General features: G+C 35.5%; 1 protein-coding gene across 3 annotated transcripts in view; it reads right to left on the bottom strand.

Annotated features, from left to right (window-relative positions):
• Positions 1-16,728, bottom strand: part of Lyrm7 (LYR motif containing 7) — a 28,529-nt gene extending 11,801 nt beyond the window's left edge. The window contains exons 1-3 of one of the 3 annotated variants that reach the window (XM_026400158.2): positions 16,656-16,728; positions 10,639-10,711; positions 7,747-7,814 (exon numbers count right to left, since the gene is read on the bottom strand). In XM_026400158.2, the coding sequence (XP_026255943.1) occupies positions 7,747-7,814; positions 10,639-10,711; positions 16,656-16,673 (159 nt within the window). In that variant the 5' untranslated portion in view covers positions 16,674-16,728. The other 2 variants (XM_026400157.2, XM_026400159.2) reach the window with 2 other exon arrangements.
• Positions 16,729-17,902: the final 1,174 nt, after the last annotated feature.

A 17,902-nucleotide genomic window follows, 5' to 3' on the forward strand; every position in this document is an offset into this window, starting at 1 on the left:
TTTCTTTTTAAAAAATGTTTAAACTTTAAGATTATTTCTACATGTAATGGGTTTATTTTTATTTTTTAAAATTTTTTTTAAGCTTGTTTATAGACCTTTATTTATTTGTTTATACATGGTGTTGAGAATCGAATCCAGTGTCTCACACATGCCAGGCAAGTGCGCTACCGTTGGGCCACAGATACAGCCCAATAATGGGTTTATTAATGTTATTTTAAAATGAATCAATATACTTTTAAAGAAATTGTAGGTTTAAGTTTTTAATATGTTAACTAGCTTTCTGAAGTCCTCTATTTTATTTTTAAAAATATTTTTTAGTTGTAGATGGACAAAATACCCTTATTTTATTTGTTTATTTCTATGTGGTGCCAAGATCAAACCCAGTACCTTGGACATGCTAGGCAAGCACTCCACCACTGAACCATAACCCGAGTCCATTTTATTTTTATTTTATATTTTATTATACCATTAAAATCATACATAATATATGGGTTCAATTTTATAAAATTACACATACAAGGAATTTGATTTCAGTACCTATTCCTCTCTTTTTCCTCCTATTCTCCCTCTCCCTATTCTCCATCTACTCTACTGATCATTCTTTTGCTTATTTATTTATTTATTTGTTTGTTTGTTTGTTTATTTATTTATTTCCCAGCACTCCACACGTGCTAGGCAAGCACTTTACTGCTGAGCCACAACTTCAGCCCCTTCTTTATTTATTTTTGATTGGTACTTTCAGCACATACATAAAAGTAAAATTCCCTTTGGTCCATTTATATATGAATATAACTTGACTTTATTAAATTCATTCTGTTTCTTTCCCTTTCCCTTCCTTGCTCCCTCTCGTTCTCCTACTTCTACTTCACTGATCTTCCCTTTATCTTTATGATACCCAATTCCCTCCTCCATTGTTTTTTTTCCCTTATTTCGCTCTATCTTCTACATGAGAGAAACATCTGACCCTGGATTTTCTGAGTCTGACTTATTTGGCATGGTTTTCTCCTTTTCCGTCCATTTACTGGCAAATATCATTATTTCATTCTTCTTTTTGGCCAAGTAAAACTCCATAGTGTATATATGCTATATGTTTTTTAACTACTCATATATTGATGGGCATCTGGACTGATTTCATAATTTGGCTATTGTGAACTGTGCTGCTATACATATTGAGGTGGATGTATCATTACAGTATGCTGATTTTAGTTCTTTTGGATAAATGCTAAGGAGTGGGATGACTGGGTCATATGATGTTTCCAGTCTCAGTTTTCTGAGGAACCTCCACACTACTTTCCAAAGTGGTTGTATTAATTTTGCAGTCCCACCAACAATGTATAAGTGTACTTTCCCCCCACACCTTCACCAGCATTTATTATTATTTATAGTCTTGATAATTGCCATTCTGACTGGAGTGAGATAAAATCTTAATGTAGCTTTGATATGCACTTTCCTGATTGCTAAAGATGTTGAAAATTTTTACATATATTTGTTGGCCATTTGTGTTTCTTCTTTTGAGAATTTTCTGTTTAGTACTTTTGCCATTTATTGATTGGGTTATCTGCTTTTTGGCAATTGAATTTTATGAGTTCTTTATATATTCTGGATATTAATTCCCTGTCACAGGAGTAGCTGGCAAAGGTTTTTTCCTATTCTGTAGGCTCTCTCTTCCTTCTCTTGATGGGTTTCCTTCACTGTGCAAAAGCTTTTTAATTTGATGACATCACACTTATTGATTCTTGATTTTATTTCTTGAGTTTTACGGGTCTTGTTAAGAAAGTCGGTACCTATACCTATATGATGGAGTGTTGACTATGTTTTTTTTCCTAGCAGTTGCAAGGCTTTTGGTCTAGTTCCTAAGTCTGATTCATTTTGAATCGCAGGGTGAGACAGGGATCTAATTTCATTCTTCTATCTATGGATATTCAGTTTTCCCAGCACTATTTGTTTTAAAGGCTCTTTTCTCCAACATATATTTTGCCAACTTTGTCAAGTATCAAATGGCTATAAGTATGTGGATTTGCCTCTATCTTCTGTTCTATTCAATTGGCATACATGTCTATTTTGATACCAATACTGCAGTGTTTGTGCTACTATAGCTCTGCAGTATAATTTGACATCAGGTATTGTGATGCATTCTGCATCAATTTTCTTACTCAGAATTACTTACTTAGAATTGCTTTACCTATTCTGGGTCTCCTATTCTTCCAAATTAACTTAAGGACTGTTTTTTCTAGTTCTGTGAAGAATATCGGTATTTTGATGGGTTTACCTTGAATCTGTATATTGCTTTGGTAGTATGGCCATTTTATCAATATTACTTCTGCCTATCCAAGAACATGGGAGCTTTCTGGAGTCGTCAATTTTATTTTATTTTTTAAAATATTTTTTAGTTGTAGATGGACAAAATACCTTTATTTTATTTATTTTTCTGTGGTGGCCAGGGATCAAACCCAGTGCCTCACTCATGCTAGGCAAGCACTCTACCACTGAGCCACAACCCCAGACCATTTTATTTTTATTTTATATTATACCATTAAAATTTCCATCTTCTAAGGTCTTCTTCAATTTCTTTCTTCAGTGTTCCATAGTTTTCCACTGAAAAGGTCTTTCACCTCCTTGGTTAGATTAATTCCAGTTTTTTTTTTAATATTATGAATAGGATATTATGAGAAGGATGGTTTTCCTGATTTCTTTCTATGCTGAATTGCTACTAGAATATAGAAAAATTATTGAATTCTGATTGTTGACTTTCCATCCTGCTACTTTTCTAAATTCTTTATCAGCTCTAGGAGTCTTCTGGTGGGATTTTTGGGATCCTCTAGATATAGGATCATGACATCAGCAAACAGTGATAGCTTGACTTCTTATTTTTCTATTTGTATTCCTTTGATTTCCTTCTCTTGCCTGATTGCTCTAGCTTGAGTTTCAAGAACTATATTGAGAAAAAGTTGTGAGAGTGGACAGCCTTGACTTGTTCCTGATTTTAGAAGAAAAGCTTTCAGTTTTTCTCCATTCAGTAATGATGTTGGCTTTAGGTTTGTAGAATATAGCCTTTATAATGTTGATATAAGTTCTTTCTACCCCCATTTTCTCCAGTGTTTTTCTAAAAATATATATTTTAGTTGTAGATGAACACTATACCTTTATTTTATTATATTCATATGTGGTGCTGAGGATCAAACCCAGGGCCTCCCATGTGCTAGGTAAGTGCTCTACCAATGAGCCACAACCCCAGCCCCTCTTCATTATTCTTAACATGAATGGTTGCTGTATCTTATCAAAGGCGTTTTTTGCTCTTATTGAGATGATCATACAGTTCTTGTTCTTAATTCTATGTAAGTGGTGAATTACATTTATTGATTTGCATGTGTTGATCAAATCTTGCATCCCTGGGATAAAGCCCACTTGGTCATGGTATATTATTATATATATATTTTGAGTGCAGCTTGCTAATATTTTATTAAGAATTTTTACATCCATCAGGGTATTGATCATAGTTTTCTTTCCTAGATATGTCTTTGCCTGATTTTGGGATCAGGGTTTTACTGCCTTTATAAAATGTATTTGGGAGTGTTTGCTCCCTTTCAATTTCACGGAATAATTTGAGAAAGACTAGGGTTAGTTTTTCTTTAAAAGCCTGGTAGAACTCAAATGAGAATCCATCTGGTCCTAAACTTTTCTTCACTGACAGGCCTTTAATTGCTGTTTCAATTTCATTACTTGATATTGGTCTATTTAGGTTTTCTGACTCTTCCTGGTTCAATTTGGGCAGGTCATATGAGTTTAGAAATTTATCAGTGTCTTCTAGATTTTCCAGTTTATTAGAATACAAATTTTCAAAAAATTTTTCTAATGATCTTCTGGATTTCAGAAGCATCTGTGGTGATATCTCTTTTTTCATCTCTAATTCTGCTGATTTGGGTCTTCTCTCTATCTTTTGGTTAGTCTGGCTAAGGGTTTATAAATCTTTTTTTTTTTTTTTTTTTTTAAGAACCAACTCTTTGTTGCACTGACCCTGTGTATTGTCTATTTATTCTTAATTTCATTAATTTTGGCTGTGGTCTAATTATTTCCTATCTTCTACTGATTTGGAGTTAGTTTATTCTTTTTCTAAGGCCTTGAGGAGGAGCATAAGATTATTTATTTGGAATCTCTCCATTTTCTTAATGCCTGCATTTCTTAGTGCCTGCACTCGTTGCTATAACTTTTCCTCTTAGTACTGCTTTCAATAGTGTTCCAAAGACTTTGATATGTTAGATCTTTGTTTTCATTTGTTTCTAAGAATTTCTTGATTTCTTCTCTCATTTCTTCTTTGACCCAATCTTCATTTAAAAGAATATTATTTAATCTCCATGTGTTTATGTGGTTTCTATTTTATTTCTTGCTGTTGATTTCTAGTTTCATCATTATGGTCTGATAGGATGCGTGGGATTATATTGATTTTTTTTTTTTGTATTTGCTAAGACTTACATTATGACCTAGAATATATTCTATTTTGGAAAAGTTTCCATGAACTGCTGAGAAGAAGGTAAATCAGTTGTTTGGGGGTAAAATATTCTGTATATGTCTATAAGGTCCATTTTATTTATAGTATTATTTAGGTTGAATACATCTTTATTGAGTTTCTGCTCTGATGACCTGTCTAGTAGTAATAAGGGTGTGTTGAAGTCACCCAGTATTGTTATATTGGGATCTATCTGCGATTTAAGGAATATTTTCTTAATTAGGTACCTTGACATTTTTTATATAAATGTGTGTGTATGTATGTGTGTGTATATATATATACACACACATTTATATATATGTCTCTTCTTGTTGGGACTGTTTCCTTCGCCAGTATATAAGGGCCTACTTTGTCTCTTTTGATTAATTTTTGCCTGAAATCAACTTTGTCAGATATGAGAATAGCTACTCCAGATTGTTTACAGACTCCATTTGAGTGGAAATTTCTTAACTTTTTACCTTCAGTCTGTGTCTTTGCCTATGAGTCTCTAGCAGAGAGGATATAGTTGGATCTTATTTTTTGATTCATTCCACTAATCTATGTCTTTTAATTGGGGAGTTGAGATTAATATTCAATATTATTATGGATGTGTTTGTGGTTTACAGTCATTTTAATTTTTGTTTAGGTTTAATTGTTTTCATTCTCATTTAGATGATTAGTTTTCTATTGATCTTTATCTACTTGGGAGTTTTGGGATTTGTTTTTGGGTTCCTCTGTATACAGTTTGAGTATTCTTTGTAGTGTTGGCTTATTTGTCATTTAAGGGTCCTCAATTTTTAAGAGGGTAAAGGCATCCTGAGACTACCAAGTTAGAGAACTGCTAGTCTAGAAGATGCCTAGGATTCCTTTTGACACCAAGATTTCAAGAACCCTGTAATCTATGAGAATTTAATTATCAATAACTACTAAATAATATTTACATAGTTACTGAAAGTATAAAATATGTATTTACATAAAACAAACATCCAATATCTATATTGGTTAATGTTAGATTAATGTCCCATGTGTAAAATAAATTTGGGAGACTGTATGTTCATGTTCCCAATTTAGTTGACAGAAAAAGCCTTCAATTAAAAATCTTTTTTATTGAAACAGAGTCTCCCTTTGTTGCCCAGGCTAGTCTTAAACTCCTGGCCTCAAATCCTACCACTTAGTCTCTCAAGTGGCTGGGACTTGAGGCATGTGACATTAAAACATCCTTAATAATAATTTCAAAATTTAAAAATTACCATATTGTTGTTAATCCACCTACTGAATGGTCAATAGTACAAACTTCCTCATATACTCTTATTTAAAAAAATATTTTCAGTTATAGATGGACATGAAACCTTTATTTTATTTATTTTTATGTGGTGCTGAGGATTAAACCCATTGCCTCACACGTGCCAGGCAAGCGCTCACCATTGAGCTTCAACACCAGACCCCTTCATATGCTCTTTTTTTTGGGGGGAAGGTACCAAGGATTAAACTCAGGGGCACTTGACTACTGAACCACATCCCCAGCCCTATTTTGTATTTTATTTAGAGACAGGGTCTCACTGAGTTGCTTAGCAACCTCGCAGTTGCTGAGGCTGACTTTGAACTCACGATCTTCCTGTCTCAGCCTTCTGACATGCTGGGATTACAGGCGTATGCCACCATGCCTGGCTCCCTTCATATACTCTTGCTTTTTTTTGTTTTTGGCTCTTTTTGTTACCAGGAATTAAACCCAAGGACACTTGGGTTACTGAGCCACATCCCCAGACCTTTTTGATTTTGAAACAGAGTTTTTACTAAGTTGCTTGGGGCCTCACTAAGTTGCTGAGGCTAGCCTCGAATTTGCAATCTTCTTGTCTCAGCCTCCCATGCCACTGGGATTACAGACATGTGCCAGTCTTCTTCCTAGTTATGATTTGATTACTGATTACACTGTCATCTTAACTTCTACCATAAATAAAAATTACATATTTCCTGTTTGTCCTATCATATGCTTAAGTGAAATCTTCCTTTTTTTTTTTTTAATATATACAGATGGAAATACTTAGGCTATGTCATTCTGTTTTATTAGCTCAACTATAACAGGTATTTACTATTTAAAAATAGTATATTTTTTTGCCAGGTACCATTGTACACACCTGTAATCCCAGCAACTCAGGAGGTGTAAGCAGGAGAACTGCAACTTCAAAGCCAGCCTCTGCAAGTCACCAAGACCCTAAGCAACTTAGCAAGACCCTGTCTCAAAATAAAAAATAAAAAGAGCTAGAGATGTGGCTCAGTGGTTGAGCACCCCTGGGTTCAATTCTTGGTACCAAATAAAAGAAAATAAAATACTATTTTTCCTATATAATATAAATGCATTTTATCATATTTCTTTAAAACTCATAAAAATTCTATTAAAAATGGAAGACTCTAGTTTGTATCTTCCCTTTTACCAAACCAATTCTTTGAATCCTAACTAACCCTTGCAAAAATTCTCTATTTTTTGTTTGCTTCATAAGGACCATTTCCCTACCTTTATACAAAGATAGACACAGAAGTTCAGGATAGAGACATTGTATATATATACATTATACAGGAAAAGAATCACCTGTGCATCTTTTCTATGAGCATGTATTAAGAGTTCCATGGAGCTCACAGACTAATATCAGTAGAGTGTCTTCAACTATAGCAAGTGACCAAAAAGCAAATATGGAAGGCAAAGTAGAATAGTTCATAAACTGAGGCTGTGTATGCTATTAGATGATAGAAATTTTTTTAAAAAGGGGGGGGAGGGGTTGACCTGACTAGTTGAGCAGAAGTTCCCTCTGGAGTTCCAAGTTATTACAACACTCTCCATAGTTTCAGTCACTTGCCTTAGGTGAAGACAGAATTTCATGGGTTTCTCTGTTGGTTCAGCTGCTCTTGGTTTGACCATGGCTACTTCCATGTTCTTTTCACAGGGCAACTTGGTGTCATTTGGGTGTAGGCAGATGATCTTGAGAAGGTGAGCCACACCAAACAAATGAAGGTTATCTATATTTGTGATGGTTTTATTTATCAAGTAATGGGTTTGACTTCATATATCCTCTCTATTTTCATCATTTCCTCTTTGCCAACAAAATTTTATAAGAGCTTTATTATATATGGGTCAAATTATATTATGATAGTATGTACCTGTATATAAATGTAATAACAAATCCTATCATTATGTACAATACAACTAAAATACACCAATTAAAAAAAAAAAGAGCATTGATATAATTTGAAAAACTCAATTACTGTACCTCTTCTATTTTCTTAGGAGAAGTTTCACTTTTATTACTTTTGAATTCTTCATTTATCTTTATTCTGGCTGCTAGAGAGAAAAAATATATTCAGTTATTTGCTTTAGAATTTAGAATTCCTGCCTCAACAATTTACATGTCATTCATTATATTATTCATTTCTTTTTCTATAGTATAAAAAAAGAGTTTGTTCCCATGTAAAACAAAGCATGAGAAATATATTAAATAAATCTCTTGGAGAGGTTTTGACAGGTAAATTTGTTAAAAATAAATAAATAAATAAATAAATAGGGGCTGTGGGTATAGCTGTGGGTAGAGCACTTGCCTCTAATGCTCAAGGCCCTGGATTCAATCCCCAGCACCACAAAAAATAAATAAATAAACAAATAAATAAACTTTTAGCACTCTAATACTTTCCCTGCTTTTCACTCTATAGTTATTGGATTCTAAGAAATCCAAATGATTGCTGGTTTGTGTTTTTCTGTTCTGTTTTGATTGAATCCAGGGTGTTCTACCACTTAGTTATATGCCCAGCCTTTTTATTTTTTATTTTGATATTTTGAGACATAGTCTCCCAAAGTTGCTGAGACTGGCCTTGAATTTGTAATTCTCTTGCTTCAACTTTTAAGTAGCTGGGATTATGGGTGTTCCCCACGATGCCCAGCCCAGCTTCATGCTTTTTTTCTATAAACCTAAGGACTTTGATTAAAAATCTTTTGTTTTTCCAAGAAAGCAAAAGTCAACACATACAAGTGTGTTAAACTATATATGTACATACACTGACAATTAAATTGCCGAGGCTGTCCTCGAACTTGCAATTCTCTTGCCTCAGCTCCAGGGTTGCTAAGATTATCACTTAAAAACTTTTAAAGCAGCTGGGCACAGTGGCTCATGCCATCATCCCAACAACTTGGGAATTTGTGAGGCAGGATTACAAGTTTGAGGCCAGTCTCAGCATCTTAGCAAGACCTCTGACAACATAGAAAGGCCTTGTCTCAAAATTTAAAATAAAAAGGATTCGTGATGCAGCTCAGTGGTAAAGCACCCAAGTTCAAGCTCTAGTACCCCCAACACCAAAATTAAAGCAATAAAAATATACCACGTTAACAGGGACTAGCCATAAAACCTTCCTTCTGTGTTTGATACATCTTTATATGTAAGGTGGTTAAGAGTCTGGGCTATGGAGTCAAGATTACTTAGGCTATATTCCAGTTCTACCTCTTATCATGTATAATGTGGGATAAATCTTTTCACATTTTGTTAGTTTTTGCCTTGCAAAAGTAGGAGTTATAATAGTTACTACTCTATAGAGCTGATATGAGAATTAAATTAGAAATTTGTTTAAAGTACAGATGAAGCTGGGTACCGTGGCCTTGTCTATAATCCCAGCAGCTCAGGAGGCAAGAGGATCTTGAGTTCAAAGCCAGACTCAGCAACTTATTGAGGCCCTAAGTAATTCAGTGAGACCCTGTCTGTAAGGAAGTACAAAAAGGGGCTAGGGATATGGCTCAGTGGTTAAGTGTCCCTGGGCTCAATCCCAGTACCAAGTAATAATGATAAAGTACATATGACGTATATACCTTAATGTTTAAAAAATTATTTCTGGTTAATTAGAAAATTTTTAACTCCTAAGGAAGTTGGGAGTGAAGTTGACTATGACTATTACTGAACTTAAAGCTTATAGCTATAACTTCCAGATAAGATAGAAACTGCTTAAAACAGGGAGATGCTGAACTTGGAATCATCTGAGTTGGTTTTCTTTCTCAACTACTATGACTTCTTGACTAAAACTAGTATTTACAATATGATGGTACCTGGTCCTAAAACGTGAAAATATGATGAGAGAGAAACAGGTTTAATGATCTGAAAATAAGGCAAGTTATGGAGAACACTGAAATTCTGACCTACCATTTCCTGATTCTTTACTGAAAACCTGATTTAATTTTTTTTCTTTAAGTAGATATTCCTCAAAGAAATATGACAGAAGTAGGACATGGTGCCATATGCCTATAATCTCAGTGACTCAGTAGGCTGAGGGAGAGGGATCACAAGTTCAAAGCTAGCCTCAGCAACTTAGCGAGGCTCTAAGCAACTTAGTGAGACCCTGTCTCAAAATAAAAAATAAGCTAGGCGCAGTGGCGCATGCCTGTGATCCCAGTGGCTTGGGAGGCTGAGACAGGAGTATTGCAAGTTCAAAACCAGCCTCAGCAAAAAGCGAGGTACTAGCAACTCAGTAAGACCCTGTCTCTAAATAAAATACAAAATAAGGCTGGGGATGTGGTCCAGTGGTTGAGTACCCCTGAGTTCAAACCCTGATACTAAAATAAATAAATAAAATTAAAAATAAAAGGGTTGGGGATGTGGCTCAATAGTTAAATGCCCCTGGATTCGATCCTTAGTACCAAAAAAAGTAATGTAAATAAATCTTTATAAACTATATATGTGTAAAATCAAAGATTTGGTTAAGGACCGGGGTTGTGGCTCAGTAGTAGAGCGCTTACCTAGCATGCATGAAGCACCAGGTTTGATCCCTGGCACCACATTAAAAAATAAATAAATAAAATAAAGGTATTATGTTCATCTACAACTAAAAAAAATTAAGAAAGAAAGAAAGAAAGAAAGAAAGAAAGAAAAACTGCCCAGAATGTAGAATAAAAATCCAGAGAGAAATTAAGAGGAGAAAATTAAGAGAGTAATCCAGAACAGTTATATTAACAAGAACACCAACAAGAGAGAAAAAGAAGTAAAAAATCAAAAGGGAAATAATCTCAGAGGAGAGATAGTAAAGGTCATTCCGTAGACAGGTCTTAACCAAACAGGCAGGATTTCCAGAACAGAATAACAGCCATCTAAAAAATGAACTTGCTCCAGAGGGGTAAAAAATATATTTACCTTCTAATGCTCTGGGATCATTTTTAAAAACTTGTCGTCTTGTTCTGTGCAATGTTCTAAAGAGCTGTAAAACCTGTTAAGAAAATAAGAACTCAGACCTCACAAGAAAAACTTTCAATTTTCCATAATTGTATTACAAGAATTAACAGTCTTCCTTTTCTATTTGTTTCTTAAACTATTTTTCAAAATAACTCATGAAAAATCATGGTTTGCCATAATAACATTCCCTTTGCATTCAGATATATAGAAAGATATATAGATTGGAGATGCAGTTTAGTGGTAGAGTGTATTTTTAGCATGCATAGGCCCTAAGCTCAATCCTCAGTACCAAAAGTTTTAGCTTTATTTACAAAAAAGTTTTAGCTTTATTTACCAAGAGAAAGTTCTCTGAATCAAAGAAAGAAAGAAAGGTTAAAAAGATAATAATCCTGTCAAAAATCAGTCTGCTTGCTGATCCATAATTGCAGGGGTAGGCAATGGGGAAAATGAAGGAACTGATTGGGCAAAGGGGAGGGAGGAAAGGTATGAAGGCAGGGTGGGGGTGGGGTGGTGGAATGATATGGTTATCATTACCCTAGATACATGTATGACTGCACATATGGTGGGACACTACTGTAAGAAATGAAAAGTTGTGCTGCAATTGTGTACACTGAATCAAAATGCATTCTACATACCTAATTAGAATAAATAAATTAATTAATTTAAATTTTAAAAAAATCAGTCTGCTAACCAACTTTACCAGTTTAGTATGTATTTGTTCACCTCTTAACATATTGAAGCTTTCATCTACTCGTTTGTTTGTTTGTTTTTGTGGTGCTGGGGATTGAACCCAGGGCCTTGTGCATGGGAGGTAAGTACTCTACCAATTGAGCTATATCCTCAGCCCCATTCATCTACTCTTAAAATCATACATACACTTACACAAAATCATGAACTTATTATATCTGAAAAGAGCCAGAAAAAAAATGTTTCAGATAATTTAGGCAAGTTTAACTGCAGTTTCTCAAAGGCAGAGTGGAATGCTGAGACTTATGAATATTCAAAGTTTGTGTAAAAAAAAGAAAGAAAAGAACCTGGCATTTTTGTTAAAGATTATCAAGATTTTTTTATTTTTTAAATTGTAGATGAACATAATAGCTTTCTTTCTTTCTTCTTCCTTTCTTACTTTCTCTCTCTCTCTCTCTCTTTCTTTCTTTCTATGTGGTGCTGAGGATCGAACCTAGTGCCTCACACATGCTAAGCAATCACTCTACACTGAGCTACAACCCCAGCCCTATCAAGCTGTTTTTTTTTTTTTTTTTTTTTGATAAGCTGAGGTCACCTCTCATTTCTCAAGTCCAAAATGGTACTCAATATTGCACTCCTTCCCTGTCCTCTCAATCTCGTTTATTTATTTATTTATTTATGTGGTGCTGAGGAGCAAACTCAGAGCCTCATCATTGAGCTATATCCCCAGCCCATGTTCTCAATTTTAGTTTTTGAGACCACTGAGCTTCAAGCCAAAAATGTTAAGGTCATCCTTTAAATCTACTCTACTCTTCATGTAGAACTTTAGGAATACCTCCCTAAACATTTTTATATCCCCCATCCTAAAACTAGTTCAGACCTTCATATCTCTTTCTTAGATGACTTACAAAGATATATCACTCTACCATCATTGCCTCCTTTCCTCCAATCTGTTCTCCAGATAATCTAACACTGAACATACTGCATGTCTGACACCATATTAAGGGTTTTACATGCATTAGAAAACTGATAATATCAAAGGCAGATAACAATAACAACAACAAAAAAAGAAAAGAAAAAAAGAAAAAGAACCAGGAAAATTGGGAGCAGAAAACTCCAAAAATCTCTTGGATATCAACTGTATGAAAGCAAAAATTAGGTTGAGAAAATCTGTTCAGAACATAAAACAAAAATCCAGAGACAGAAATTGAGGAGAGAGGGCTGGGGTTATGGCTCAGTGGTAGAGCATTTGCCTCACATGTGTAAGGCACTGGATTCAATCTCAGCACCACATATAAATAAATGAATAAAATAAAGTCCATCAACAACTAAAAAAAAAAATTATAATAGGTATCTTTAAAAAAAAAAAAAAGAAGGGGCTGGGATAGAGCTCAGTTGGTAGAGTGCTTATCTCTCATGCACAAGGCCCTGGGTTCAATCCCCAACAAAAAAAAAAAAAAAAAAGGAAAGAAAGAAAGAAATTGAGGAGAGAAAATAAGAAAATTAAGAGAGTAATCTAAAGACCTAACAATAATATCAGCAGGGGCACCAACAAGAAAGAAATGGAAGTAAAAAAGGAAAAGGGCGATAATCAAGAACATTTTTCACCAAGTAAGGACACAAGTCACTAGACAGAAGGGTTCCACCAAGTGTAAAACACAAAACTCACAGCTGCATATCAGTGAAATGCTAAGAATAAAATCTAAGGGAAAAAGCAGTTCACATTTAAAGTATTAGAAGGGCTAGGATTGTGGCTCAGCGGTAGAGCATTAACCTAGCACGGGCGGGACCTGGGTTCAATCCTCAGCACCACATAAAAATAAAGGCATAGGCTGGCTCAAGCGGTAGCACGCATGAGCGCAGGGCGCTGGGTTCCATCTCATCAGCACCACGTAAAAAAAATAAAATAAAGATGTTGTGTCCACCGAAAACTAAAAAATAAATATTAAAAAATTATCTCTCTCAAAAAATAAAATAAAATAAAGATGTTATGCCCACCGAAAACTTAAAAAAATAAATATTAAAAAATTCTCTCTCTAAAATAAAAAATTAAAAAAATTAAAGGCATTGTGTTGTATCCACCTACACCTAAAAAAAATATTAAAATAAATAAATAAGTATTAGAAAATAAGAATGGCATATAACATCTAAATAATATCACTATGAGAAGACAAGAAAATGTTTTCAAATCTTGGAAAAAGTTAATAATTACACTCAATAATAATAGGAATAATATCAAAGATGAAAACTGTTTCTTCAAAAATTATACATTTTGAAGACAACGTATGAGAGTGAGACTAGTCCTCATCTTCTATAGCTAAATGTCAATAAAAAATATCTCAAAAGAGAAAGAAACCAATGAATAGCAGTTTAAACATGTTATTTAGAAATATGAAGTAAATCCCAGATGATTAAAATGATTAAAAAGCACTGATCTCTGGGAAGCAAGAATTGGGAATAAGTAGAAGAAAATGGGTGTCTACTGGTTTTCAATTTTACTTCTTAAACTTTACATATTTATCATCTTTATAAAATTTTATTTTAAAAAAAGGAAAGGGAAAAGACACTATCAAAAAAGAAAAAAAGTTAGGTACTATGGCACACACTTGTAATCCCAGCAACCCAGGAGGCTGAGGCAGGAGATCCCAAGTTTTGGGTCAGCCTTAGAAACTTTTAGTTTTGAGACCCTGTCTCAAAAAAAAAAAAAAAAAAAAAAAATGGTCTGGGGCTCTAGCTCAGTGGTAAAGCACAACTGGGTTTAGATTCTAGTACCAAACAAAACCAAACAAAAACCAGCCAGGTACAAGAAGAACTTGGGAGGTTGAGGCAGACTGCCAACTATGAGTTCAGTCTAAGCGACAGAGTGAGACCCTATCTCAAAGAAACAGAAAAAAGAAAAAACCCCACAGAATGGTAGAAAATATCTGTAAATCATATAACTGAAAAGGGCTTAATACCCAGAATATCAAAAGAACACTTACAACCCTAATTTTTAAAATATGCAAAGGATTTGAGTAGACATTTCTCCGAAAAAAAGATGCACAAACGTCCAATGAGCTATGAAAGATGTTCAACATTCTTTCCCTTCTGGAAAATCCAAATCTAAACCACAATAAGATTTTACCACATCCCAGTAGAATAGCAATAGTAAAACAAAGTCAATAACAAGTGTTAGCAAGGATATGGAAAATACAAAATTCTTATATATTGTTGGTGAAAATGATAAAAAAAATACAGCTGCTCTGGAAAAGTTTAGCAGTTGCTCAAAAAGTTAAAACACAATCATCTCACAATCCAATAATTTGATTACAATTCTATTACTAGATATATACCCAAGAAAAATGAAAACATGTACACTAATGTTCACAGCAGCATTATTCATAATAGTCAAAAAGTAGAAACAACCTAAATGTCTACAACCTCATGTATAGGTAAACAAAATGTGGAATATCCATACTACTATGCTTTGAGTTGTGCATACTCCCAAAAGAAGTTGAAGTCCTAATCCCAGACACCTATAAATGTGACTTTACTAGGAAATAAACCTTTTGCAAGATGTAATCAAGTTAAGATGAGGTCACTAGGGTGACCTACTCCAATGAGACTCCAATGTGGGGAAAATACCACACGAATTATAAACACACAGAGGAAAGAGAGCCTGGTGAAGACCAAGATAGAAACTGGAATGATACAACAGCAAGGCACAGAACCACCATTGGAAGCTAAGAAAAAGCAAGGAAAGACACCGCACAGTGTTTCAGAGGAAGTGTGGCCTTGCTGACATCTTGACCATGGATTTCTAGCCTCTGTTACTGTGAGACAATAAATTTCTGTTGTTCTAAGCCACACTGTTTATGGCAGGTTGAGTGTCCTTAGCCAAAATGTTTGGGACCAGAAATTTTCCAGATTTTGAGGTTTCTCAAAATTTTGGAATATTTGCATAAAATTATTGGATCAGCACCCCTAATCTGAAAATCTGAAATCCAAAATGCTCCAAAAATCTGAAACTTTTTAAGAATCACATTGATGCTCAACAAGTTTTATGGTTCAGAGCATTTCAGATTACCAATGTTGGTATTAGGGATGCTTAACCTGTACTTTATTAAGACAAATGTAGGAGACAAATGCAGATTTTGGTACTGGGAAATGGGATGCTGCTGTAACAAGTACCCAAAAATGTGCAAGTAGCTTTCTAATTGAATACTGTGTACAGGAAGGAAGAATTCTGAAGTGCTTGGTAGTAAAAGTTTTGATAGCCCTGAAGAGACTGTTGGCAAAAATATGGATTTTAAAGGCATCATAGTATAGCATATGCTTAACACTGTGAGGCCCTGGGTTCAATCTCAGCACACACACACTCACACAGATGCCATCATAGAAACCTGGAAATTTAATATTGCAAGAGTAGTAGACATGTTGCAAGGAATTTCAGAAAGTGCGGAGAGGTAAACTAGACCTGGCACAAGCTTTTAGTCCCAGCTATTCAGGAAACTCAGGCAGTACAATTTTGCTTCTATTGTTGTGACTTATATTAAAGTGTATTGAAAGTTCAATAGAACAAGAGGACCGCTTTGTGGCTCCCTATTATTGATCAACCATAAACACACTGTTTTTCCTCAAAGTATTGTAGCATAGCATTTCTTCCTTTCTGTGCCTGTTTTGGCCAGTGACAACTGCAAGTCCTAATGGGCCACAATGTTGATATTTAAAGTCAAGAATTGGGCACTGGTAAGAAATGGGCATGGGCTCGACGAGAAAACAATCCGAGACCAGGTCTTTAGAGAGTAATGCAGATGGGCCCAGCACATCCCAAACTTTGAGAACTTGGGTCTCACAATTTCTGCTATTTATCGCTAAATATTACCTTTGCAAATCATTCTGCCGGGGCTCAGTTTCCTTTGGTTCCTACACTTCTGTACACTTTCTGATCATCTGAATAAACATTCCACATCATTGCATGGTTTTAACTCCGGATTGTGTTTAACATCTCCTGTACTTCTCAGAGACCTGAAATTGGTCCCTCAATTACTCAGAACTCAAGTGGCGTGCTTTTATCACTCATAACACTCAGTGCCCGTTAGCACAAAGAACTAAGAACCGTAATGACTTCTCCCTCCCTTCTCCGCACCTGCATGAACCCACGACTGCCCTTCAGGGTTGGTCATCATCCTCCAGAAAGGGTCCCGAACCCCAGCCTCCAGAAACTCCAAACAACCTTCCCAAGGCCACGGCCACGAACTTATTACTCTTACCATCGGCACCGCACCCACTCCCTCCCCAGGCCCTGTCACCTTGGCCGCCTGACCCATGGCTCTCTTCGCGGTGGCGGCCACCGACTCAAGCGGTTGAGTCGCCCCGCCTCTCGGCAACCAATCAAGGCCTGGCGTTGACGTCCAACTCCCGGTTCCTAGCGCGCCACAACCAATCATCACGCAGCATCTCCGTAGCCCCGCCTTCCTCGGAAGAACCAGGGAGAGGCATTTGCCAATTTACAACTGTAAAACCGCGAGAAGTACTGGAGCCCAATTACTGGCCAGAGGAAAAAGGAAATCACCTGGAAGCCATCTTTATTAGGGGCAGAATCACTTCCATCTTGGGTGGTTATCTTTTCTTTCGGGCTTTGGTTACGTTTTGAATATCTTGTGTTTTAGCATTTCCTGGTTGGGACAGTCTCTTTAGAAATGTGCATCAGTAACAATCAAGCGTTAACAACTACACTGGGCACTGATTGGAACACTGATTTTTAAAAACTGATATTCTTTCATTCTTTCCAAGAAGGTGAAGTGAGTTACTTGCTGAAGTTCACATGGCTATTAAATGGAGGCCTGGGATACAAATCTGCTAAGCCTGATTACAAAGACTATCCATACCCTTTATATCCTACCTACTTAATTTGCCCTACTTGTTTTGCTAGAGGAGGAAATGGGTAACTTATTAACAGAATCATAACAGAAGCACTTTTAAGTACAGTTTACTTTAGGAATTTGCAAGCAGTAAGAAAAATCTCAACCTTGTTCCTATGTCATAAGAGTTGTTCACCTTCTCTACCCCCACAAACTTTCAGATTAATTTCTAGGTACAATTGACTTTATAAAGAATGAAAGATTTGGAGTAATGGAACTCAAGGCCCCCTTTTCTCTCTATTGTCTGCATTTCAATATACTGCAAGTCATGAGAATAGTAGATAATAGTCTATTATTATTATTATTATACTGGGGATTGAACCCGACAGAGCATTACCACTGACTATATCCCCAGCCCTTTTTATATTTTATTTTAATTTTTTTTTAAAAGAGAGAGTGAGAGAGGAGAGAGAGAGAGAGAGAGAGAGATAATTTTTAATATTTATTTTTTAGTTCTCGGCAGACACAACATCTTTGTTGGTATGTGGTGCTGAGGATCGAACCGGGGCCGCACGCATGCCAGACGAGCGCGCTACCGCCTGAGCCACATTCCCAGCCCTTATATTTTATTTTGAGACAGGGTCTGACCAAGTTGCTCCCGGCCTCACTGAATTGCTGAGGCTGGCCTTCAACTT

This window comes from Urocitellus parryii, chromosome 1, assembly GCF_045843805.1.
Source record: "Urocitellus parryii isolate mUroPar1 chromosome 1, mUroPar1.hap1, whole genome shotgun sequence".
Taxonomy (NCBI): Eukaryota; Metazoa; Chordata; class Mammalia; order Rodentia; family Sciuridae; genus Urocitellus; species Urocitellus parryii.